Consider the following 24,931-nt stretch of genomic DNA (forward strand, 5'->3'; position numbering starts at 1 on the left):
TGCACAACAGCATATGAAATTGATTGTCAATCAGTGTTGCTTCCTGAGTGGACAGTGTGATTTCACAGAAGTGTGATTGACTTGGATTTACATTGTGTTGTTTAAGTGATCCCTTTAGTTTTTTTGAGCAGTGTATTATTACTGCGTACATCAGTGCTTCATTGAAGTACTCCTTTGCTATACAACTAAAGTGTTGTTGTATAAGCACAGAACCGTCACATCCAACAATCTCTGAAAATGTTATTTTTCAATATTTGGTATCTAATGTTTTTATCACTATTAGTATTTTAATTTAGAGGCCTTATACACAAGGTCGTATTTTAGAAATGTTTGAACAAACATAAAAAAGCAACCAAAGACATCCATGTGGCCTTTACTGCACCCATAGGCTGGGTTTGTATATATTTGTTGCATGGGGATCTGCTTTTTTGTGCAAAAACTGACCACATTAGCCTTTTTTAATATTTTCTGGTACAAAAGTTTTAAACCCAGATAGGAAAACACTGCAGTACACATTTTCCTATCTAGCATGTGGACAAGTCTGGCATCCCCACTGGCCAAATGATTTGAATGATCCCCATTTACAACAATTGTTCAGTTCTAGCATAATTTTCCCTCTGGTGCTCTAATACCACATCGGAAGGAAGCTGAGCCAGATTGCAAGACTTGTCAAATGATTGCTTATAAAAGTCCCCTAGGGGACTTTAAAAAGTGTAAAAAAGTTATAAACATATAAAACATCCTATATAATATAACATCCAATATAACTAATAAATCACCCCCTTTTCCCATTTTGTAAATATATATAAAAAATAAAGGAAAGTATATTAGTATAAAGATAATGTGTGATGTTTTACCACACAGTAACTGGCGTAAAAACGAAACCCTCTAAAAGTTGCAGAATTGTTGTCCCTTTTTACACCCCACAAATACATATATATATATATATATATATATATATATATATATATTTTTTTTTTTTTTTTTTTTTATTTATTTATTTTTTTATTTAATATACAGAACAGAAGTCATAACTGTCATCAGCATCAAAAAGAAAAGACAAAAACAACTGAATGGTTGACATTTGCCATATACATACAATGTGAAGTTACATATGACAAAGTACAAAAATGTTCATATTTAAGGAATAATGTACCTATACAGTACAGTACATAGAAACCTAGCTACATAAAATCACAAGTTGGTTCCCATACTTCCCTGTCATGTTCAATTCTATAACTACAGAACAAACATAAGAAGCAACAAGAGAAGCTATGCATAATAAGGTAGAAGGAGGAGATTAAATAGGAGATCATATAGCAATACAGTCACCCTGCTGGCGTGACAATGGATGAACTAGAGCGTATGCGGTTACATCCTCCAGGTGTGGGGGAGTCTAAATCTGTAAAGAAACTCCTTCAAAGCTTCAACAGCGTACCTGGAGGTATGTTTGAAATGCAGCATTATAGTTCACCTTACTCTTTATCTTAAACCATTGAGATGAAAGGTTTCCATTTCCTGAAAAAAAGACTTTGTGGTTAAAAACATATATATTTTTTTGTTTCACGTTATATTTTTTTGTTAAAGGGGTTATTCAGAATTAGAAAAACATAGCTAGTGTCTTTCAAAAACAGCTCCATGTCTGTCTCTAGGTTGGATGTGGTTTTACAACTTGGCTCCATTCACTTTAATGGAACTGAGCTGCAGAACCACACCCAACCTGGAGACACATGGGGAGCTGTTTTTGAAAGAAAGTAGCTCTGTTTTCTATTCCTGGATAACCCCTTTAAATGAAGGATACAAGTTTCAATTGTGGAAAACAATAAAAGGGTTGAAGGGGTTTTCCAGGCTAATATGATTGATGGCCTATAATTAGGATAGACCATCAATCATGGATTGGTGGAGTATTGACACACAGCATCCCTGCTACTCAGCAGTTAGGAGCCCACAAAACAGTGAGAGAGGCTGAAAGCAGATGTGTCCCGTCAGCACTGTGCAGCAATGACATTGCCCACAGCCTTGTTTCCTGCCTACTTAACGATCTGCCTACGAGACGCCGCTGCTGCCAAGGATAACCTCAGGGCAGGACACCGAAGCCCGGAGAGAGACATATCAAAAGGGTCTGAGTATTCAGACACCAACTGATGAGTAGAATAAGATGAGAGTCTCATAGTGTAAATCTATGGGATAGTGCACTTCTCTTCCAGCTCATTCTAGTGATTGGTACAGGTATGTCAAAAGTTTTTTTCATAATGACAGGTGCACTTTAATTCCAATGAAAAGCTATAGAAATATTTTCAGTTAAAGTGACTATAGTTGAAGTTGCACAATGTCAAAAAAATGTTCTAACTAATCTATAAAATGACCTTAATTAAAAAGATAAGTTGACACAATCTAATGTTAGTAGTTTTCATAACTAATGAATTTTGCATTCTTTGATAAGCAACCAGATATTTTAACATTATAAGGACAATATATTCCACAGAGGAATGCTAAGATATGATGCATTAGAACAGATACAGGGTTCCAGAAAATTCTAACTTAATACATACTTTAGGGTAAAGACCTCTGTCACATGAACTAGCTACTACTAGCTATCTTTATAAAAATTGTTAGGGGCTTAGTGTTCAGTAGAGTACATTCACTGTGGATTAAATGCTTTCTTCACTGGGTAAATTTTGATGTTATAGTCAAGGTCAATGTGGGTCCAACTGAACAATCTGCAGAGACTTTCAGAAATCAAGGATTTCTCTATGTGAATAAAATCTAGTCTGATACCTCTGTCTTACAACAGCGGCTTAGATTTCCCTGTGCAAATTCACTCATTCAGTAAGTGCGCTTTTTGGTCAAAAATGATATGTTAGCTACTAATGACGTTTGTCTCCCCTGTCAAGAGGATTTCAGCACATCCCTACCCTGGGCCATATATTCAGGCAGGGCCGCCATCAGGGGGGTACAACCGATACCCCTGTAAGGGGCCCGGAGCTCAGGGGGCCATTCCGGTTCCGGCAATTTATTTTTTTCAATGTCACTCACTGACTGCAGGGGCTGCCACATTATACACTGACTGATTGACTGACTTACTCTGTACAGTCAGTCAATCACTCACAGATCACACACTGCAGTGCTGCTTCTGCACAGCACGAACCTCCGGAGCCAGCAGCCGCTGTCTCTTTACAACAGCAGCAGTGGTCGCTGGGAGCTATGTGCTCTGTGCTCTGCATGCTGACGCCTGCCCTGATGTCACATGACTGCAGTAGTGTTGTGGCGGAGTCAGGAAGAGGATGCCAGCGGTGTGGAGCAGCAGTCTGACTGCCGGCTACAGAGCGGAGCAGCGCAAAGGAAAAACCTGCCCTTAGGAGGATGGTGGGCCGGCGCAGAGCAGAGGTAAATAAGTAAGAAAAAAAAGGAGAAAAAAAAGGCAAAAGTTTGGACACACCTTCTCATTCAAAGAGTTTTCTTTATTTTCATGACTATGAAAATTGTAGATTCACACTGAAGGCATCAAAACTATGAATTAACACATGCAGAATCATAGACATAACAAAAAAGTGTGAAACAACTGAAAATATGTCATATTCTAGGTGGAAAGTGTCCCCCAAGTGCAGTCACAAAAACCATCAAGAGCTACAAAGAAACTGGCTCACATGCGGACCACCCCAGGAAAGGAAGACCAAGAGTCACCTCTGCTGCGGAGGATAAGTTCATCCGAGTCACCAGCCTCAGAAATCGCAGGTTAACAGCAGCTCAGATTAGAGACCAGGTCAATGCCACACAGAGTTCTAGCAGCAGACACATCTCTAGAACAACTGCTAAGAGGAGACTGTGTGAATCAGGCCTTCATGGTAGAATATCTGCTAGGAAACCACTGCTAAGGACAGGCAACAAGCAGAAGAGACTTGTTTGGGCTAAAGAACACAAGGAATGGACATTAGACCAGTGGAAATCTGTGCTTTGGTCTGATGAGTCCAAATTTGAGATCTTTGGTTCCAACCACCGTGTCTTTGTGCGATGCAGAAAAGGTGAAGCATGGAGGAGGAGGTGTGATGGTGCTTTGCTGGTGACACTGTTGGGGATTTATTCAAAATTGAAGGCATAGTGAACCAGCATGGCTACCACAGCATCTTGCAGCAGCATGCTATTCCATCTGGTTTGCGTTTAGTAGGACCATCATTTATTTTTCAACAGGACAATGACCCCAAACACGCCTCCAGGCTGTGTAAGGGCTATTTGACCAAGAAGGAGAGTGATGGGGTGCTGTGCCACATGACCTGGCCTCCACAGTCACCAGAACTGAACCCAATGAAGGCAAAAGGGCCAACAAGTGCTAAGCATCTCTGGGAACTCCTTCAAGACTGTTGGAAGACCATTTCAGGTGACTACCTCCTGAAGCTCATCAAGAGAATGCCATGAGTCAAATCAAAGCAAAAGGTGGCTACTTTGAAGAACCTAGAATATGACATATTTTCAGTTGTTTCACACTTTTTTGTTATGTCTATGATTCCACATGTGTTAATTCATAGTTTTGATGCCTTCAGTGTGAATCTACGATTTTCATAGTCATGAAAATAAGGAAAACTCTTTGAATGAGAAGGTGTGTCCAAACTTTTGTTCTGTACTGTATGTGGTGGTGCCTGCAGTCTGGGGGGGGGGGGGGGTTGGGGGGCAAGGACGGAGGCCTACAACTATATGGGGCAACAGTTAGCAGCAGAAAGGGGCCTACATCAACTATATGGGTGCAAGTTTCCCACATTTCGTTTTTGTAGGCCTTTTTTTGCTAATGTGAAGCAATTAGCAGTCGGCACTGCAAGTCTATACCTTTGTGTGGGAGTCTGGTCACACTGCTTAATTACTATCCTCCGCTGTTCTGTGTGGTGCTCAGTCCTTACGAAACATAGATAAATCCATAGCAAGCAGAAAGACACTGGTAGTCGGCACTCACAGATAAAAACTTGCGGTTCCTTTATTGGGACAAGCTGGATACAAAGCAACGTGTAGTCAAGCGGCCGGTTTCGCGCTGCACAGAGCGCTTAGACGTGACCTACACGTCTAAGCGCTCTGTGCAGCGCGAAACCGACCGCTTGACTACACGTTGCTTTGTATCCAGCTTGTCCCAATAAAGGAACCGCAAGTTTTTATCTGTGAGTGCCGTCTACCAGTGTCTTTCTGCTTGCTATGCTTTTTTTTAGCTAATAGTTGCCCCCCATATAGTTGTAGGCCCCTTTGAGAGGGACCTACAACAACTATATGTGGGCAACTTAAACATGTAGGCCTCCCCAAACTATATGGGGCCCCATAAAGTTTGGGTAGGCCCCTCTTCTAATAGCTGCCCATAAGCTTTGGGTAGGCCCCTCTTCTAATAGCTGCCCCCATAAAGTTTGGGTAGGCCCCTCTTCTAATAGCTGCCTCAATACATTTTGGGTAGGCCCCTCTTCTAATAGCTGCCCCCATAAAGTTTGGGTAGGCCCCTCTTCTAATAGCTGCCCCCATAAATTTTGGGTAGGCCCGTCTTCTAATAGCTGCCCCATAAAGATTGGGTAGACCCCTCTTCTAATAGTTGCCCCCATAAAGTTTGGGTAGGCCCCTCTGTTAATAGTTGCCTCCATTATGGGGGCAACTATTAACAGAGGTGCCTACCCAAACAATATTAAACAACACCGACCGACTAAAATATAGCTTATATTGCATAACCTGTTAAAGGGATACTCCAAGGACGGAGGCCTACAACTATATGGGGCAACAATTAGCAGCAGAAAGGGGCCTACATCAACTATATGGGTGCAAGTTGCCCCCATTTAGTTTTTGTAGGCCTTTTTTAGCTAATAGTTGCCCCCCATATAGTTGTAGGCCCCTTTGAGAGGGACCTACAACAACTATATGGGGGCAACTTAAACATGGGGGCCTACCCAAACTATATGGGGCCCCATAAAGTTTGGGTAGGCCCCTCTTCTAATAGCTGCCCATAAGCTTTGGATAGGCCCCTCTTTTAATAGCTGCCCCCATAAAGTTTGGGTAGGCCCCTCTTCTAACAGCTGCCTCAATACATTTTGGGTAGGCCCCTCTTCTAATAGCTGCCCCCATAAAGTTTGGGTAGGCCCCACTTCTAATAGCTGCCCCCATAAAGTTTGGGTAGGCCCCTCTTCTAATAGCTGCCCCATAAAGATTGGGTAGGCCCCTCTGTTAATAGTTGCCTCCATTATGGGGGCAACTATTAACAGAGGTGCCTACCCAAACAATATTAAACAACACCGACCGACTGAAATATAGCTTATATTGCATAACCTGTTAAAAGGGTACTCCACTGGAAAACATTTTTTTATTGACTAATGCCAGAAAGTTAAACAGATTTGTAAATTACTTCTATAAAAAAAATCTTAATCCTTCCAGTACTTATCAGCTGCTGTATGATCCACGGGAAGTTCTTTTCCTTTTGAATTTCCTTTTTGTCTGACCACAGTGCTCTCTGCTGACACCTCTGTCCATGTCAGGAACTGTCCAGAGCAGGATAGGTTTTCTATGGGGATTTGCCCCTACTCTGGACAGTTCCTAAAATGGACAGAGGTGTCAGTAGAGAGCACAGTCGTCAGGCAGAAAGGAAATTCATAAAGAAGACAACTTCCTGTGGATCATACAGCAGCTGATAAGTAATGGGAGGTTTAAGATTTTATAATAGAAGTCATTTTCAAATCTTTTTAACTTCCTGGCACCAGATGATTTAAACAAAAATGTTTTCCAGTGGAGAACCCCTTTATGGACCAAGGGTGTACCTGTATGCTCACAAGCTGAGCACACTTAATACCCAGTGGATCCCGACTGCTATCAGCAGCCAGGACCCACAGTTAAAGGCGGGCATCCCCAAACGGGCTGATGCGTGGCATTAACCCTTTAGATGCCGTGATCAAAGTTGTCTAAATGCGGGAGTTAACAGTGCCTTGTGCTTTTACGTTTTTTTTTTTTTTTTTGTTAAGTGTGCTAGGGTAAGATAGATAGGGCAGATTAGAAAAGGTTATGTATTAAGTGTTAGTGTAGGGTCCTGCCTAAAAGAGTCTACCTTGTTGTGGTGACAGGCTTCATATTGTTTGTTAAAAAAATTATTCCTTACTGAAATCACTGATGATGGTCTGACAAATTTTTTACTGTCTTTGTAGTTCTAAAAAAAAAAAAATGTAGAGGTGGTTCCTAGGGGTGGGGGGGTGTCAAGGGGGGTGCAGTTGGCATGGACCCCAGGGGGTGGGGCGTGCCACAGGGAGGGGGGCCTTGAGCTGTGTAAGGGCCCCAAAATTTCTGATGGCAGCCCTGTATTCAGACATCTAAAACTTTACAAACCCTTATTCAAATTATGAACGACAGTCCTGTAAGCTATCAAAATAAAGTCTGGAGGTCAGACTCATTGTTTTAGGGTCAGAATTGGAGACAAAAGAAGCTCCCAGTTTACTTAGGAATTTAACAAATTAAGTCGTTCTTATTTGACTCAGTATATAAGAAAGAGAAAAGCTTAATCCTAAAATGAACCTCCACTAATGTAATTGTACATCTAACTAAAATGATGCAATGGGAATAATATAATGCAATGGTCTTTTAAGACCATTTACAGGGTCCTCTACAGGGTGGGCCATTAATATGGATACATCTTAATAAAATGGGAATGGTTGGTGATATTAACTTCCTGTTTGTGGCACATTAGTATTTCCTGGACGTCCTACGGCGGCACACATATGGGGGATACATTCTCCTGTAGACCCGGTCATTAGAAGAGTACACTACTAGCAATTAAGCACAAAAATTGATTAATTTGCCCCACCCACCCCGCGCAGGGCCGGCCCTACATAAGTCCCCACAAACCGACAGGACATCGTAATTTTTTTCTTCTACGTCGAAGAGTGAAGAAAGAAGAGTACAAAGATTGAGCTCCATACCTGGGGTTTCTCAGGTCCCTAGGGCACCATGCGATATGCCAGATGTATACCAGGGGGGTTCCCGGGTCCCTCAACTGTGCACGCATTTTCCGGTGGGCTCAGGATTTCGGTTCGGAGATCACCAGAAGCCCTTGAAGCCGGTACTCTCAGACGTGGCCGGACGCGGCCAGACGCGGCGCATACTTCCGGTTGACGTGCGCGCAAAAACACGGCGTTCTCTCGTGTGCTTGTGGCGCAGAATGCACAGGGCGCATGCGCAAGGTAGGTTCTTCCGGTTCTTGCTGCGCAGGACCGGAAGTAAATGGCAGACTACTTAAATATTGCCCGGGAGTTATCCTCGCTGCACTCTCCAGAGGCAGCAGTCTCCCTGACACCTACAGGTACCCCCTCAGCAGGGTTTTTTTTTGGGTCTTACTATATATATATATATATATATATATATATATATTATTATGTCTTACAGCTATGTCTCAGGATAGGGGTAAAAGGAAAAGGAAGTCTAAACATAACATTTGTGATGTGTGCCAGACTCCCTTACCAAAGTCCTGGGAGGGAAGAAAATGTGTAAACTGCATACCAGCCAGATCAAGCAGAATGTCACCAGACTCCTTCTTAGGCTGGTTTAAAGGTCAACTCACCTCTACCTTTGATGATCTGAAAACGTCTTTAACAACTGATAAAAATAGCAAGAAATCTAAGCCATCTCATGATCCTTCTACCTCCTCTAGCTCTGTGAAGGAGTCAGACAGTGAAGAAATGGAGGTCTTAGTGTCAAAATCTCTTGAAGATATTTATCTACTCCAGAAGTAGAAGATGCCTAAATTAATTTCCGCAGTAAAACAAGCTTTGGAAATCTCTGAGGATGTTTCTCATAAAGCATGCAAGGACCGTCTTTATTACATTCCCCCAGGGAAACCCGGGGTTCTTCCATCCCATCCGATTATAACGGACTGGATGGAAAAAGATTGGGTAAAACCGGAGAAAAAGACGGATCCAGGAGCAAAATTTAAATCCGCCTATAAGTTGGATCCAGCCGTCTCCGCCAAATGGGAAGCTCCACCCAAAGTAGATTTTGCAGCGGCTAGACTGGCTAGAAATGCTATATTTCCATTGGACGAATCGTCTTTACTTACAGACCCGATGGAAAGGAGAGCTGATTCCTTGTGTAAAAAATCTTATCTAGCTGCAGCGGCTTCCTCCAAGGTGGCCACAGCTTCAGTGCCAGTGGCCAGGGCTCTGAGGCTGTGGCTTAGTCAACTGACGCAAGATATTAAAGATGGCGTATCAAGAGAAGACTTGATAAGTGACTTATCAGGCATGAAAATAGCCGCAGATTTCTTGTGTGATGCACCTCTAGATGTACTAAAATTCTCCTCTCGAGCTATGGCCCTGTCCAATGCCACAAGAAGATCTTTGTGGATCAAACAGTGGTCTGGAGGAGACATCCTTTCTAAAAGCCATTTCATTTCCCTTCCTTTTGAACCTTCTTCCCTGTTTGGTCCTCAACTAAAAGGAATTCTTAAAGATTTGAGTGAGGACAAAGGTGAATCCTTTCCCCACCAGAAGAAGAAACAAGTGAGGCCTTTTAGGAAGTTCAAAAGCTCCCCTAAGAAGCAGACTTCCTTTCGTCACTCTGACAGAAGGGGGGGCTTCAGAAGTGGCCAACAAGCTTCCAACCAAAAGAAGAAGCACGAGCCTGCCAAGGGGATAGGGCAATGACGCCATTCAGGATGCACCAGTGGGAGCCAGATTACGCCTCTTCAAGAACATCTGGTCCAAGACATCATCGGACGTCTGGGTTACAGATGTCATCAAGAGAGGATACTCTCTGGAGTTCAAAAGGAAGCCTCCAGAGAGGTTCACAGTCAGCAAAAACAACAAGATAGTTTCTCATTTGGTGCATCAATTTATAGAGAAAAAAGTCCTGGAAAAAGTTCCTTTTACAGAAAGAAGAAGGGGCCATTATTCCAGGATCTTTGCAGTTCCAAAAAAAGGAGGAGACTGGAGGCTTATCATAGATCTGTCATATTTAAACCAGTTCCTGTGCAAAAAATCCTTCAAGATGGAGTTGATTCAGTCTGCATGCCTGAATCTTCAAAAAGGAGACTTTATGGCATCCATAGATTTACAGGACGCATATCTACATATCCCTATTCTTCAAAGTCACAGAAAGTTCTTAAGAATCGCAATCAGAGATCAAGGCGATCTCGTACATCTTCAATTCTCATGCCTTCCTTTTGGAATTACGTCGGCTCCCCGAGTATTCACAAAAGTGATAGTGGTCCTTACGGCAGCCCTAAGGTTACAGGGCATTTGTGTCACTCCATATCTGGACGACTGGGTAGTCAGGGCCCAATTCCCAGATCTTCTGGAGAACCATGTGAAGACAACAATTCAGTTTCTACAGCAACACGGGTTCCTAGTAAATTTCGAAAAGTCAAACCTTACACCAACCAGAAGTATCCGTTATCTAGGGTTTATCATAGATTCGGTAAGGATGCATCTTTTTCTGTCAGAAGAAAGGATTCTGAACATAAGGAGTATGATCCAGTTCCTCATGCCATTAAAGGCATGTACGGTAAGGTTTGCCATGAAAATCCTAGGTCTTCTTACCTCCACCATACAGGCAGTCCCGTGGGCAAAGGCACACATAAGAGTCCTTCAGACTCATCTTTTGAAGAGCTGGAACAGGAATCCAAACTCTCTAGAGATGGATATTCAAGTGACGAATGCAGTGAAACAAGATCTCTCCTGGTGGATAGAAGAGGACCATCTAGTGAGAGGCAAAACTCTACTATCTCATCTTCCGAAGGTACTCACTACGGATGCTTCAGGCTCGGGCTGGGGTGCCCATGTAGAGAACAGCTGGGTACAAAACAATTGGAGTCCGAAGGAGTTCAGCTTCTCCTCAAATATGAAGGAATTAAGAGCAATAAGGAAAGCCCTCATTCATTTCCAGAACCAGCTGCAAGGTCAGTAAGTACAAGTCCTATCGGACAATCTTGCCTCTGTTTATTATGTGAACAAACAGGGGGGGACAAGGAGCGAGGCACTACAATTGGAGTGCGCACAGATAATGAGATGGGCAGAATGCCATCTAGTGTCCCTATCGGCAGTTCACATAAAGGGCTCATCCAACACCACAGCGGACTGGCTAAGCCGAAACAAGGTTTCTCAGGGGGAATGGGAACTCAACACGGAGGTGTTTCACCAAATAACAAGCAGATGGGGAGCCCCGTCGGTAGATGTTATGGCAACAAAACAAAATACGAAACTTCTCAAGTTTTGTTCCCTATACAAGAAGGATCAACCTCTGGCGGTGGACAGTCTCTCGATCAGTTGGGCGGGGATATTCATCTATGTGTTTCCACCAGTCCAGCTAATACCCCTTGTCCTGAGGAAAATCAGAGACGAGAAAGTGAGGGCAATCGCGGTGATCCCCTTCTGGCCTCGACGGGCCTGGTTTCATCTCGTGTGGAGTCTTTCGAGAGGAAAATTCTGGAAACTTCCTCAACGCAAAGATCTTCTACACCAAGCAGGTATATACCATCAGAACCTAGACAGATTACACCTAGCGGCTTGGAATCTAAACGCTCCACACTAAGGGATCAAGGATTTTCACAAGAAGTAATCAACACCTTGTTAGCCTCAAGGAAACCTGCTACCATGAAGGTTTATGCCAGGGTTTGGAGTATATATCTTGGTTGGTGCACAAGGAATTTCAAGTCTCCAGAGGAAAGTCCTTCTCTGCTCCAATTTTTGCAGGAAGTATTTGAGAAAGGCTTCAAACCTAATACCTTAAAGGTGCACGTCACAGCTATCAACACTCATTTGAATGGGATCTTCTCTGGATCCCTAGTAGTATCTAGATTTTTTAGAGCTATAAAAAAAATTACGTCCAGTCTTCCATAACCCTATGCCTGCCTGGGATCTGCCTCTAGTCCTAAAGAACCTGTGTGTTCATCCCTTTGAACCATTATCATCCGCATCTGTAAAACATCTGTCTTTCAAAACAGTCTTTCTGATTGCAATAACATCGGCAAGAAGAATCAGTGAGATTCAAGCTCTTTCTTGTAAAGATCCATATCTGAAAATACTACCAAACTCGGTGACCTTCCGTACCATGCCAGGTTTTCTTCCCAAGGTGGCCTCATCTTCCAACATTAACCAAGAAATTATACTTCCGGTAATCCCAGAAGAACCAGACAGTAACCTACATCTTTTGGATATCAAAAGGGCAGTACTAGAATACATCGATAGATCTTCCCAGTTCAGATCTTCAGAGAATTTATTCCTCCAGTTTCAAGGTCCCAATAGAGGGAAGAAAGCGAGCAAGGTATCCTTATTCCGCTGGATCAGAGATACAATCAAAATATGCTATGAATCAGAGGGAATTCAGTCTCCGTTATCGGTGAGAGCTCATTCTACGCGCTCCACGGCCGCCTCATGGGCAGAAAGGAGTAATGTTCCTCTGGATATGATCTGCAAAGCAGCAACATGGGCATCCCCTGATACCTTCATCAAGCATTACAGGCTGGATGTAGCAGTGTCAGAGGAGTCAGCCTTTGGTATGAGGGTTATACATGCCGCAGGGAACAGTTAAAAATGTTTCCCTCCCTTTATTTTCATATTGCTATGGTTTCCCCATATGTGTGCCACCGTAGGACGTCCAGGAAGTGGGAAATTTGTCTTACCTGAAATTTCCATTTCCTGTAGTCCATAGGCGGCACAAGGATCCCTCCCAATAAATGATATTGCTACATAAAATTTACGCTGTCCTGTCGGTTTGTGGGGACTTATGTAGGGCCGGCCCTGCGCGGGGGGGGGGGCAAATTAATCAATTTTTGTGCTTAATTGCTAGTAGTATACTCTTCTAATGACCGGGTCTACAGGAGAATGTATCCCCCATATGTGTGCCGCCTAAGGACTACAGGAAATGGAAATTTCAGGTAAGACAAATTTCCCACATGTGAGGGGTGAAACTTTTCAAGATGGGTGGTGACCGTGGCGGCCATTTTGAATCCAACTTTAGTTTTTTCAATAGGAAGAGGGTCATGTGACACATCAAACTTATTGGGAATTTCACAAGAAAAACAATGATGTGCTTGGTTTTAACATAACTTTATTCTTTCATGAGTTATTTACAAGTTTCTGACCACTTATAAATTGTGTTCAATGTGCTGCCCATTGTGTTGGATTGTCAATGCAACCCTCTTCTCCCACTCTTCACACAATGATAGCAACACCGCAGGAGAAATGCTAGCACATGCTTCCAGCATCCGTAGTTTCAGGTGCTGCACATCTCGTATCTTCACAGCATAGACAATTGCCTTCAGAAGACCCCAAAGATCAGATCGGGAGACCTTAGGGGCCATTCAACTAGCCCATGAAGACCAATCCACTTTCCAGGAAACTGTTCATCTAGGAATGCTCGGACCTGACACCCATAATGTGGTACTGCACCATCTTGCTGAAAAAACTCAGGGAACGTGCCAGCTTCAGTGCATAAAGAGGGAAACACATCATCATGTAGCAATTTCGCATATCCAGTGGCCTTGAGGTTTCCATTGATGAAGAATGGCCTCACTATCTTTGTACCCCATATACCACACCATACCATCAATTTTTGTGTTCCAACAGTCTTGGAGGGATCTATCCAATGTGGGTTAGTGTCAGACGAATAGCGGTGGTTTTGTTTGTTAACTTCCCCATTCACATAAAAGTTTGCCTTATCACTGAACAAAATCTTCTGTGTAAACTGAGGGTCCTGTTCCAATTTTTGTTTTGCCCATTCTGCAAATTCAGTGCGCCGATCTGGGTCATCCTCGTAGAGATGCTGCAGTAGCTGGAGTTTGTAAGGGAGCCATTTGTGAGTAGCTAATATCCGCTGAAGGGATGTTCGACTAATGCCACTCTCCAGTGACATGCAGCGAGTGCTACGCAGTGGGCTCTTGTTGAATGAAGCTAGGACAGCCACTGATGTTTCTTCATTAGTGACAGATTTCATGCGGCCACATTTTGGCAAATCCAACACTGAACCAGTTTCATGAAACTTAGCAAGCAGTTTGCTAACTGTAGCAAGGGAGATGGGTGGTCTCGTAGGGTGTCTTGCATTGAAATCTGCAATGATCCGGTTACTGCGTTCACCAGACATCAACACAATTTCTATCCGCTCCTCACGTGTTAACCTCGACGACATGTCAATGGCTGTAAACAAAGAGAAACTTGTAAATAACTCATGAAAGAATAAAGTTACATTAAAACCAAGCACATCATTGTTTTTCAATAAGTTTGATGTGTCACATGACCCTCTTCCTATTGAAAAAACAAAAGTTGGATTCAAAATGTCTGCCTTCAAAATGGCCCCCATGGTCACCACCCATCTTGAAAAGTTTCCCCCTCACATATACTAATGCACCACAAACAGGTAGTTAATATCACCAACCATTCCCATGTTATTAAGGTGTATCCATATAAATGGCCCACCCTGTACATCAGCAACAACAGGTCTTGCAACATTTTTCTGGCAATGTGTTCTTTTATATTTTGTAACTGATATCTTAGCCAATTTTCATGCTGTCTGAGGCTTCTGGCCAACATATTGTGCAAAATACTAAACAAAAAAGGTTCACGGAGATCATACACTTGGAAGGGTATTTAAATTAGGATGTGTTGCAGTGCTAATATGCTCATGGAAGGGGATGATCTCCATGATAAACAATAAAGGGGTACTACAGTGAAAAATATATATACTTTTTTTTAAATCAACTGGTGCCAGAAAGTTAAACAAATTTGTAAATGACTTCTATTAAAAAATCTTTACCATTCCAGAACTTTTTAGCTGCTGTATGCTACAGAGGAAATTCTTTTCTTATTGAATATCTTTTTGTCTTGTCCACAGTGCTCTCTGCTGACACCTGATGCCCATATCAGGATCTGTCCAGAGCAGGAGAAAATCCCCATAGCAAACCTATGCTGCTCTGGACAGTTCCTGACACGGACAGAGGTGTCAGCAGAGAGCACTGTGAACAAGACAAAAAAGGAAAGAAAAAAAAAGAATTTCCTCTGTAGTATACAGCTGCTAAAAAGTACTGGGAGGTTAAAGATTTTTTAATAGAAGTAATTTACAAATCTGTTTAACTTTCTGGCATCAGTTCATAAAAAGAAAATAAAAAGTTTTCCACCGGAGTACCCCTTTATATATACAGACTGACAATTCCATCTACCTGCTGTGGACATTTCATACAGGATAAAGGTACAGGATATATTGCTCTTATAGGTATTGAGCCCCCACTTCTTGATACTGTCTTTGTATTCTTCTTTACAGTTCTTTGCTCTGTGAACTTGGGTTATGACAACTTTTATTTAACCATGATAACTAATGTTGAAATATTTAGTGACTACCTTATTAGTAAAGTTGAGCGAACTTTCCAAAAGTTCTTTAAAAAAAATAATTTAAAACAAAGTCTGGTGGCAAACAGGTGCACCGTGAACAGGCAATGACATTAGCCTCAAAACTTTTTTTTTTTAAAGCTGCCTAAGAGCACTAAAATTCTGTATAGCACTGATAGGGTCACCTAGGAATGCATTCAAGTAGTTTTAAAGTAGTTCTAAGACTAAGCTAAAGTCAAAGTTACAGCGACATGTGGTAACCTACGGTACCTAAAAGCTTGCATAGGTGCATACAGTATCCCTTTTTGTTGGCAGATGCCTGTCAGTCAACACAGAGGTATTGGAAGACACAATGGCTTTTTCCAAGTGTTCCAAAAATTATCCCTTTTTGGGAGTAGCAACAGGTTTTGAGTCTAGCAAGTGAAGACAACAGATTTTTCCAAGTGTTCCAAAATTCTCCCTTTTGGCAGTGGAAACAGGATTGGTGTCCCAAAAAGTGAATAAGAAATAGCTTTTGTATGAAAAACTGAAATAAAAATTATAAATTTTTGGGGGATCAAGGGTTGTGTATGTGTAGGCCTGGCTGGTAGTAACAGCAGCAAGGGTGATGGTAGACTGTTGGTAGTTGTACCTTGCAGACAAATGTTCAGAGTTCCTAACCTGCAAAAGATTGACACTGTAATATTATCAATATAGAATCTTTATTGAAAAAAATGATACAAGACAAAAATAGCCCTCTCATTAAAATAACCCACACTATAAAATACACATACCCCCAAAAGAATAACAAAAATTGATCGGGAGCATCAGAAGACAATAACCTCTACATCCTATGTCACCAATGAGTAATATATCAATCACATCGGCATGTAAAAACACCATATACATAAGTAGAGATGAGCGAATTCTTGAAAAATTCGATTTGGGTGTTTTGCCGAATTTTCCGAAAAAAATTTGGTTCGGTCCGAATTTGTGGCGAATCGCTATTGAAAACGGATATTTCTGGACTACAGAGAGCCTCAATAGCGGTGTAGAACACTTTGCCTTGTTGTAACACTCATAGGGAGTGTGCTGTGTTAGTGAAATAATACTGTTATTCAGTATGACATGCAGATTACACGTTGGTATTAGAATCACTATCGCAAAGCGGCACAATGACAGAGCCTGGAGGTGACATCAGTATGAGGAGACCATATAGCGGCAGAATGACACAGCCTGGAGGTGGCGGCAGCATGAGGAGACCATATAGTGGCTGAATGACCCAGCCTGGAGGTGGCAACAGCCTGACGAGACCATGGGGCCTCACAATTGAAACGATAGATAAAGATATCTTTTAACATTTTAATTGATTAATTTCAAATAGATAAACCTAAAAAGTTGTATTTAATGTGCCAGCAGCATGATGAGACCACATGGCGGCACAGTGACACAGCTTGGAGGTGGCAGCAGCATGAGGAGACCATAATCTGGCAGAATGACACAGCCTGGAGTTGGCGGAAGCAAGAGGAGACCATATATGGTGGATGAATGACACGGCCTGGAGGTGGCAGAAGCATGAGGAGACCATATAGTGGCAGAATGAGACAGCCTGGAGGTGGCAGCAACATGAGGAGAACATATGGTGGCAGAATGAGACAGCCTGGAGCTGGCATCAGAATGAGGAGAACATATGGTGGCAGAATGAGACAGCCTGGAGGTGGCAGCAGCATGAGGAGAACATATGGTGGCAGAATGAGACAGCTTGGAGCTGGCATCAGCATAAGAACATATGGTGGCAGAATGACAAAGCCTGGAGCTGGTATCCGCATGAGAAGAACATATGGTGGCTGAATAACACAGTCTGGAGGTGGCGGCAGCATGAAGAGATCTTATAGTGGCTGAATGACACAGCCTGGAGGTGGCGGAAGCATGAGGAGAACGTATGGTGACAGAATGAGACAGCCTGGAGCTGGCATATGCATGAGGAGAACATATGGTGGCAGAATGAGACAGCCTGGAGCTGGCATCAGTATGAGGAGAACATATGGTGGCAGAAGGAGACAGCCTGGAGCTGGAATCAACATGAGGAGAACATATGGTGGCAGAATAAGACAAACTGGAGCTGGCATCAGCATGAGGAGAACATATGGTGGCAGAATGAGACAGCCTGGAGCTGGCATCAGGATGAGAACATATGGTGGCAGAATGAGACAGCCTAGAGCTGGCATCAGCATGAGGAGAACATATGGTGGCAGAAAGACAGCCTGGAGCTGGCATCAGCATGAGAACATATGGGGGCAGAATGAGACAGCCTGGAGGTGGCATCAGCAGCATCAGGAGTCCAGAAAGTGACCCGGTGACAGAGTGGTGTGGTGGGTATACCAGTACCCAGTGACGAAGGTGGGTGAAAAAAGGAGAACTTGGCATCAGATGTGTGGCATCAGGCAGGTGGCAGGATCAGAATAGTAGCTGAGGCAGGTAGGCAGAAGAAAACTGTCTCTTTTGTAAAAGTGTTTGTGTGCACAAGTAAGTATTGAGATATGCATTACGTAAAATTTAACTTTTAATAATATTCTTAGGATAAAATATATGTAGCCAAATTTTTTTTATTTAAAAGGAAAGGTGTGTAAAAGACACCATGTGCCACCTACACCACCAAGTATTGATGTGATGCAAAGACCACTAAAAGGTGGAAGGGAACAACGTATGGTCCATTGTAACCGGTGGGGGTAAAAATTTCCCCTATAAGGCCCTACTCTCGCACTATTAATTCCCTTCTTCGTAAAAAGGGCAGACCCACACATCAACATCTCCCTATTTCCACCTACAAACATTGCCATTTCCCAAGGTTTTTAGTTGGAAATAGCGAGAGGTTCGTGTGTTGGGCCTCCATTTTTAGGACGAGTAACACTCGCCTCCAAAAGGTGGAAGGGAACAACGTATTGTCAATTGTAGCAGGTGGGGGTAAAAACTTCCCCTGTAAGGCCCTACTCTAGCCCTATTAATTCCCTTCTTGGCAAGTTTTACTTGCCCTAAAAAGGGCAGCCCCACACAGGAACTTGTCCCTATTTACAACTAAAAACCCTGGGAAATGGCAATGTTTTTGGGTGGAAATAGGGAGAGGTTCCTCTGGGGCCGCCCTTTTTAGGGTGAATAACACTTGCCAAGATGGGAATTAATAATGCAAGAGTAGGGCCTTACAGGGGAAACGTTTACCCCCCCACCTGTTACAATGGACCATACGTTGTTGCCTTCTACCTTTTAGAGGTCTTTGCATCACATTATTACTTGGCGGTGTAGGTAGCACATGGTGTTTTTTTGCACATCCTTCCTTTCCTTAGATATTGGGTCCATATATTTTATCCTAAGAAAAGCTAAGTTTTAGCTAATGCATATCCTCAATACTTACTTGTGGTCTGATGCAGAGGAGTTTCTGTAACTGGGGAGCAGCACCTTTAATTTGTTTTGCACTATCCATATTTGTGAAGTGTTGGTGTGGCACCATGGTCAATATACTCTGATGCATCAGGCATTGGTGGGTGGAAATCCTGGCTGATTCCTGCCTGATTCATCTTCACAATGGTCAGTCTCTCCACATTTTTCATGGACAGACAACTTCTCCTTGAGGTTACTATAGCCCCCACCTCACTAAACACCCGCTATGATGGCACACTACTGGCCAGGCAGGACAGCTTTTCCAATGCAGACTCTGCTATTTGCGGCAACAAATCAAGTTTGGCTGCCCATAAGTCCAGCGGATCTTCAAAGTGTGTTGGCAGGGTCATGTCAAGTTATGCCACCACCTGCTGGTTCAGGTCCTGCTCCAGGTCTACCTGGTGATGATGAGTTGCTTCACTATGCAGGTGAAGAAACTACTTATCAGCGACTGTAGATTCAGGCTGTTGCTGATGGAGCTGGTACTGCTCCTGCCACCCCTCCCCAGCAGCTACGGCAGTGGAAGGAGAGCGCAAAGGGCCCCCTGAGTCAGATCTGCGAGAGGATGGACGATTGTGCAGATAGGCAACAGCCAACTGACTATGTAGGATGTCTGTGTAATAGGTAACACTGTCCTCCCTGTCAGTGGGTGTAAAAAAAGGCCCCCATTTTGTGTTGGTAGCGAGGGTCCAATAAGGTGGAGAGCCAGAAGTCATCCCGCTGCCGAATGGTGACAATTCTGCGGTCACTACGCAAGCAAGTGAGCATGCATCGTGCCATTTGTGCAAGTGACTCGGAGAAACTTCCTGCCTCCATCTCCACTGCATACTGCCACGGTGTGTCTGGGTCCTCTTTCTCGTCTTCCTCACCACCATCTAGCTCCTCTGGCTGCTCCTCCTCTCCTGTCAGCTGACTGGAAAAACCACCCATTTCGCGAAACCCAAACTGTGCTCCACTGTCCCCCTCCCCCTTCTATTCCAGTTCAGCCCCCACAGGGCTCATGTGGCCGTGAGATGTTGGCGCCATGTCTCCAGTGCCCTAACCAGCCATCTTTTCCAACACGTGTTATAGGAAATGAAGCAGTGAAATGACGTTGTTTCATCCCGTAATCCTGCCGACTGATAATAATGTGGCTTCCTCAAAGGGCCTGAGCAAACGGCAGGTGTCACGTATGAGCTGCCACTGGTTCACATTGAAGTTACACAGGGGATTCCCCCTATCCACTTGGATCATCAAAAAATCGGTGATGGATTTTCTCTGTTCGTATAGTCAGTCTAACATATGAAGGGTGGAATTCCAACGTGTGGAAACGTCGCAAATCAGACTATGTTGGGGGATGCCGTTCTGACGCTGCAGCTCAAGGTATGTGTGCTTTGCAGTGTACGAGTGGCTGAAGTGCATGCAAAGTTTCCTTCCCATTGTTAGGATGTCTGGGTACACTTCAGGAACCGCTTGACCAGATTGAACATGTGTGCCAAGCAGGGTGCATGGCTCGGGCTTCCTTGTCGCAGCGCAGACAAGATGTTCTTCCCGTTGTTGGTCACCATGGTTCCCACTTCCAGTTTTCATGGAGTAAGCCATGATTTGATTTCTTGATGACTTTTAGCAGTTCCTCCCCTGTGTGAGTCAGTTCGCCAAGGCAAACCATGTGAAGAACAGCATGACCCCGCCGTGCCCTGCACACATGGTATGCTGGAGGGGCACTGAGACTTGTCCGTGCAGTAGAGGCTGAGGACACGGTGGAGGATGAGGAGGCGGAGTCACACACTGTCACAGGACCAATGGCCTGTTAGCAGGGAGGCAGAAGCTGCATGACCTGTCCAAGTTGCTGTTGTGGCTGTGCAGGAATCACATTTACCCAGTAGGCCGTAAATACATGACGTATTGTCCCTGACCATAGTTACAGCTCCACACATCGGTGCTGCCGTGCACTTTGATACACACCGACAGGCTCAAGGACTGGCCCACCTTCTGTTCCACAAAATTGTGCAGGGCTGGTACTGCCTTTTTCGCAAAGAAATGACAGCTTAGGACTCTCCACCTCGGCTTGGCACAAGCCATCAGTTCACTGAAAGGTGCAGAGTCCACCATTTGAAAAGAACGGGACTGCAGCACCAACAACTTGGACAGTACATTCAGCTTCTGCGCCGTTGGATGAGTGGGCGCATACTGTTGTCTATTGAACATGGATTTGCTGATGGATTGCTGGTGGAATGACTTACTCGAAGTAGGAGGAGCAGGAGCATCTGGAGCGACAGAAGATGGGTATGACAGGCAGCTCCCTTTGGCTGAGGTGATGAAGCCTTGGCTGGCTGAAACAGGGAGCGGCTTGCCACTGGGTGATGCAGCAGGCTGGACCACTGCGTTGGAGCCACGGTTCTCCCAGGCCGATTTATGGTGATGCTGCATATGTTGATGCAGGGCCATGGTGCCAACATTGGTATCCTGGCCATGCTTCACCTTCTGCCGACACATCCTGCATGTGGCTAGGTTAACATCCTCCGGATGCTTGATTAAAAACTGCCACACTGCCGAGTAGCTGATTTTCCCCCCAGCAGTCCGCACTGATTGACTGCTACTGCCACCGACTCCAGGAACCCCTGTTCCACTGCCTCCTGGGAAGGTAGTCTACCCCAGGTATGTTTGGCTCCAGACTTACCACTTCTGCCACTATGCTGACTACCAACTATGCTACCACCTTGCTGGCTCAGCTGCTGCCTCACAAGCAACCTGCAACCCTCTTCTCCTGATGATGATGATCATCATCATCAAGTTGTGTCTGCACATCACTGATGTCCTCCTCAGGTTCCTCAACAGTGTCTGCTTCAGGAGCCTGAACGCTCACAACACCACCTCCCACGCAACTCTCCTCATCACTATTTGCCTAGCAGAGGAAGCAGCAGATGTCTCCTCCACTTCTTGGCTGGGCAATAGCTGCTTATTGTCCTCTAGTTGATCGTCCTCACTAAATAGTGGAGCTGAACCCACAGCATACAATACTTCTGTGGGGGAGGGAACAGCATAGGACAGAGGCAATGGGAAGACAGGGACTGCTCCCCGGCCATGCCAACTGAGGGTTGTGTCTAAGAAACCCACCGACTTTTGACTGGGGGTGTCGGATGTCATTTGTGATGAAGTGGATGACCGAGTTAACCAATCGATGACTACCGCTAGCTGATACCGGGAGGTCAGGCCTCTTGCTGCGACTCCTGCTGCCACTCGCCCCTAGTCTGCTGTGACCTCTGCCTGATGAATTTAGGTCTCTGACACTCCTCTGTGCATGTCTTGGCACTTCTCAGCCTGACATAGTTATACACCAGCTGAGTGTGTATATGTTACACTTATCATAGGAGGACAATACGCTCCACTAACCTTAAAACTGTATTAGACTACAGAAACAAGGATGTAGCTTTGGTTGGCCTTTCACAGTAACAAGGCCGAAATTAGTTTTTCAGGGAAAAAAATTTACACCACCTATGTACGCACAGGTTACACTTATGAGAGGACAATAAGCTCCGCTACGCAACCTGTATTATGCACTGTAATCAGGTGACTATAGATTTTCGTGCTCACCCTAACTGGCCCCTGTTAGCTTTACAGTTGTTGTACAACCAATTGCAGCAATACAGAATGGCTGTGTAGTAGAGCCCAGTACAGTATTATTAGGCACTAATAGCAGGTGACAATGGCTTTTAGTGCTCTGCCTAACTGACCCCTTTAAGCTTTAGAGTTGCTGTACATCCCACTGCAGCAGTGTATTACACCCAAAAGGGTACTTTCTCTCTCTGTCAGTGCTTTAATGCAGTGATTTGGGATTGTAGTGAATCGCTGCTGTCAAGCTGTTTTTCTGTGCAACGCTCTATCTCTCCCTGCAATGAAATACTTTCTCTCAAATGAAAGGCTGAAGTTACTTGCCGAAAGATATCTGCCGATTATATAGGGCTGTGGCATCACAGGGGTAACTGGCTGCTGATAGGCTGCATGCTGCATGTGATTCATGGTCATCCCGCCTACCCAGAGTTCCTTGCCCCATGTCCTCACATGTGGATCCGCCATTTTAGATGCCCTGGAGCTTGGACCACACTAAATGGTGTTAAATGAAGTGATTCGTTGCAAAGCGAATTTTTTCTGAAATTCGTAACAAATTCGGATTTGTCAGATTCGATTCGCTCATCCCTATATATAAACTGAAAAAATATAAATGTAATTGTAACTTAACACATTCTAAAAAGTCACCATATGTGACTAGAGAATAATAAGACAAAATACCAAGTACAGTATATAAAGCAATATGATACCTATGAACAGAAAACAACCCTAATAAGTTGGTGGGACAACTGAAATATAGCTATTCACAGTAACAAGCAATATGACAAGTGAGGTAAAATTGAATAGTTAAAGGCTCTATTGTATGTAGTATAATTTAAAGGGGGTGCGGACTACCAACCCACTACTAGATCTATAGCTACCTGCTCCATAGTTGATAATGTACTACATCCTGAATAAATTGCCAAAATGTATGAAGCCTCCTCACTTACCCATAATTAGCACTTGTCCACACCATCCCAACGTGCGTTTCGTCACCCGGACTTTCTCAGCGTCCCTTGAGAAAGTCTGAGTAAATAAATGTACGTTAAGACGGTGTGGACAAGTGCTAATTATGGGTAAGTGAGGAGGGTTGGTAGTCCGCACCCCCTTTAAATTATACTACATACCAATAGAGCCTTCAACTATTCAATTTTACCTCACTTGTCATATTGCTTGATACTGTGAATAGATATATTTCACTTGTCCCACCAACGTATTAGGGTTGTTTTCTGTTCATACTCATCATATTGCTTTATATACTGTACTTGGTATTTTGTCTTATTATTCTCTAATCACATATGGTGACTTTTTAGAATATGTTACAATAAAATTTATATTTTTTCAGTAGCAATTGCTCTTTGTTTTCTTCTTTTTGGTTTAAGTTAGTAATGAGCTATACTGATACATTATAAGTTAGACCCTCAGCACACAGTATGTATAAAATGTGAATTGAAAAATATAACATAACATTTCAGTGCTGTACCCTTTTGTGTCTAATCCCTATATATAAGTATTAATCCTCACCTGGCTGGGACATGTTGGAGGCTACTGATGCACCCCACCACCACCTCGGCACATGTTTCGATCCTTCATCAGGACCATAATAAAAAGTGGATACAATTTTAAAACATAATTTATCACACAGTTGATTGTGTTTTGTTGTCAGCAAAGAATGTTAAACTACGTCAACAACCCTCAATCTGGAGCCAAAGCTCAATGACCCATACCCAATTACTATAATTATTAATCAAGCTTCCGTTAAACTTCTTTCAGTGTTTTAAAATAACTAGAATTTCTCGAGAACTGTGTCTGTATACTAACAAAAAAATATATATAAATAAAGTGTGGAGATGCAGGATTCTTGGTTTTAAGTTAACATTCATGCTCATCGATTACTTTAACCCCTGAAGGACCACAGGCGTACGTATACGCCCTGACGTCCTGGTTCTTAAGGACCAAGGGCGTACCTGTATGCCCGTGGGAATTTCCATCCCTGCCGCGCGCCAGACGGGGACCAGACCGGGATGACTGCTGATATCTATCAGCAGGCATCCCATGCCAATGCACAGGGAGGTCCTGAGACCCCCCCATGTCGGCGATCACTGCAAATGGCCGGTAAAATCGGGTCATACGTGTCTCCAGTGACCCGGAAAATAAGGGGGATACGGGCTGTCCAAGACACCCACGATCCCCCTGAAGGGATAGGAGTGAGGTGGCAGGGGTGCCACCCCTCCCATCCCTGCTATTGGTCGGTCAGAATCGACCGACCAATAGCAAATCGGGGTCGGGGGGGGGGGGAGGGGGTTAAAGTTCGGTTCCCCCATTCTGCCCACCCACAGTAGTCCGGGCAGAACGGGGGAACCGACGGTGACCGGCACCAGAAGTCCACTTACCATTGGCGGCAGGGGGCAGAGGATGGCGATGCGGCTCCCTGGTGCGGCGATCCTATGGAAGCCGGTGAGTAGTTGCCTAGCAACATCTGGAGGGCTACAGTTTTGAGACCACTATACAGTGGTCTCTAAACTGTAGCCCTCCAGATGTTGCAAAACTACAACTCCCAGCATGCCCAGACAGATGTTTGGGCTTGCTGGGATTTGCAGTTTTGCAACAGCTGGAGGGCT

The 24,931-nt window shown here is 44.0% G+C and overlaps 1 protein-coding gene across 1 annotated transcript; it reads right to left on the reverse strand.

The window, feature by feature from the left end:
* Positions 1 to 13,089: 13,089 nt before the first annotated feature.
* On the reverse strand, positions 13,090 to 23,880 carry LOC130366944 (uncharacterized). The gene is made up of 2 exons (XM_056569309.1): positions 23,835 to 23,880; positions 13,090 to 14,123 (listed from the first exon to the last, which is right to left on the reverse strand). The coding sequence occupies exons 1-2, from the start codon at positions 23,845 to 23,847 to the stop codon at positions 13,249 to 13,251; spliced, it is 888 nt and encodes a 295-aa protein (XP_056425284.1). The 5' UTR covers positions 23,848 to 23,880; the 3' UTR covers positions 13,090 to 13,248.
* Positions 23,881 to 24,931: the final 1,051 nt, after the last annotated feature.

This window comes from Hyla sarda, chromosome 4, assembly GCF_029499605.1.
Source record: "Hyla sarda isolate aHylSar1 chromosome 4, aHylSar1.hap1, whole genome shotgun sequence".
Taxonomy (NCBI): domain Eukaryota; kingdom Metazoa; phylum Chordata; class Amphibia; order Anura; family Hylidae; genus Hyla; species Hyla sarda.